General features: G+C 37.3%; 1 protein-coding gene across 1 annotated transcript; it reads right to left on the minus strand.

Moving 5' to 3' along the window:
• Positions 1 to 513: 513 nt before the first annotated feature.
• Positions 514 to 1652, minus strand: LOC119568504 (zinc finger protein 271-like). Its single transcript, XM_037917041.1, has 3 exons — positions 1522 to 1652; positions 1139 to 1428; positions 514 to 1004 (listed from the first exon to the last, which is right to left on the minus strand). Exons 1-3 carry the CDS (start codon positions 1650 to 1652, stop codon positions 514 to 516), a joined length of 912 nt encoding a protein of 303 aa, XP_037772969.1.
• Between the last annotated feature and the right edge of the window lie 629 nt (positions 1653 to 2281).

Raw genomic sequence — 2281 nt, forward strand, 5'->3', positions numbered from 1 at the left:
GTGGACTTCACATGACACACTAAATTAGATTTTCCTTGAGAAGGCCCTGCTTGCAATCTCACAACTATACGGTTTTCTCATTTGTATGTATCCGGATAATATCTTACAGAGCGTTTTTTTTGGGGGGAAACAAAAAAATCGGGAAAGGACTTATTGCAACTCTCACGGCTGTATGGCTTCTCGTGTAGTATTCTCATATGGCACACTAATGAAAATTTCCCTGAGTGCAAAATTTCACAGCTGTATGCTCTTTGTATGCACTCTCATAGCCTCGCTAGATGATATTTCATTGAGAAGGCCTTATGCAATTTCACAGCTGTATGGCTTTTCCTTGTAGTATTCAATATGCCTAACTTAGATTATTTTTTCGCCGAGAAGGCCTTGTACAAATTTCACAGGGGTATGGCTTCTCCTGGGCGTGAAACTCTCAGATGTTCAACTAGGACTACGCCTCTGCGAGTAAAGCCTTGCTGCAAATTTCACAGTTGTTATGGCTTCCTCTTTGTATGTCCCTCAATGGCACACTAGATAAATATTTCCTTGAGAAGGCCTTGTTGCAAATCTCACAACTGTACGGTTCTCATTTGATGTATTCGGATATGCCTTACTAAGATCACATTTGGAAGAACGCCTTATTGCAAATCTCACAGCTGTATGGCTTTCTCCTTTATGTATTCTCAATGCCTCACTAGAATTACCTTTCTCCGAGAAGGCATTCTTGCAAATCACAAAGGGTGGCTCTCCCTTAGTATGTACCTCGCATATGTACACTAGTTTAAATTTCTTTGAGAAGATCTTATTGCAAATTTCACAGCTGTATGGCTTCTCCTTTGTATGTTTTCTCATATGGCTCACTAGATTTTTTTTCGCCGAGAAGGCCTTGTTACAAATTTCACAGCTGTATGGCTTCCCGTGTGTGTGCACTCTCAGATGGTTCACTAGTACTACGCTTCTGCGAGTAAGCCTTGCTGCAATCGCAGCTGTATGGTTTCTCCGTTTATGTCCTACCACATGGCACATAGATAATTATTCCTTGATAGGCCTTGTTGCAAAATCTCACAACTGTATGGGCTTCTTCATTTGTATGTTCTCGGGATATGCCTTACTAGACACTTTTGGATAGGAAGATATAAACAACTCTCACAGCTGTATGTCTTCTCCTTAGTATGTACTCTCATATGGTACACTAGTTTAAATTTCTTTGAGAAGAGCTTATTGCAGATTTCACAGCTATATGGCTTCTCTTTTGGGTGGACTATTATATGATTATTGATAAGATCTGTATACTCTTTACGACTTTCTTTGTGCATCGCTTGATCCCCATCTGATGAACCTCTGTTCCCATAATTATATAATATTAATGGCGGTCTTAATATGTCATCACGATCCTGAACCAAGTTATATGAATCTTTTCCATATGCTTCATGTCTTAGGTCATGAGGATTATGAAAGAAAAGACATTCTTGGGCCATTTTCACGTCGTTCACTTCATCTTTCTCTTTATCTGCATAATCAAATTACTCTTCCTTAATTTCAAAACAAGTATCCTCAGAAATATATTCGGTGAACTCATCTTTGATACTGCCTCCTGTGCTAAATATTTCCTCGTCCGTGGCTGGGGCCAAAGGCTTCCATTCGGCGAGGAAACTCATCGTCGCCCTGAAATGGTAAAGTCAAAAATATAACAAACTGAATTTCCTGCGGATGGAAAATATAATAACAGACGACAGGAACAGGTAAGGGACGGAGTAAAGCCTAGGTAGAAAGAGGGGTTGTGAAAGATACAGGAAATAAAAAAGGAGATGGCAAGATCGAAAGCAAATGAGAAAGCAGTAAAAAATAATGGACATGGGAGTAGTTCAGTGTAATGTACACAAACACACACATAAAACATAATAACACAACACACTCAAACCCACACACACAAAAACCACACACACACACACCACACAACACGCAGTAGAGAGAGAGAGATAGAAGATATAGAGAGAGAGAGAGAGAAGAGAGATATAGAGTATCGATAGTTCTGAGACGAAACAGTATACATGGAGAGCGATAATATAGAGATATTATATAGAGAGATATAGATAGATATATAAATAAAGATATTCTTATAATAAATAACTAAAGTACTAGAGGTTAGTCATATACATACTGACGATAGAGTTATGAGATATATATATATATATATATATATATATATATATATATATATATATATATATATATAGATAAAGATAGGATTTACAATAAAAAATAAATACTAAATGTATTGATATTA

The sequence above is a fragment of the Penaeus monodon genome, chromosome 44, assembly GCF_015228065.2.
Source record: "Penaeus monodon isolate SGIC_2016 chromosome 44, NSTDA_Pmon_1, whole genome shotgun sequence".
Taxonomy (NCBI): domain Eukaryota; kingdom Metazoa; phylum Arthropoda; class Malacostraca; order Decapoda; family Penaeidae; genus Penaeus; species Penaeus monodon.

Coding starts and splice junctions, on each gene's coding strand:
- LOC119568504 (XM_037917041.1), bottom strand. CDS start 1,652: ATGAGTTTCCTCGCCGAATGGAAGCCTTTGGCCCCAGCCACGGACGAG. Junction 1,429..1,521: donor TGTTTTGAAATTAAGGAAGA/GTAATTTGATTA, acceptor TCATGACCTAAG/ACATGAAGCATATGGAAAAG. Junction 1,005..1,138: donor GAAGACATACAGCTGTGAGA/GTTGTTTATATC, acceptor GCCATGTGGTAG/GACATAAACGGAGAAACCAT.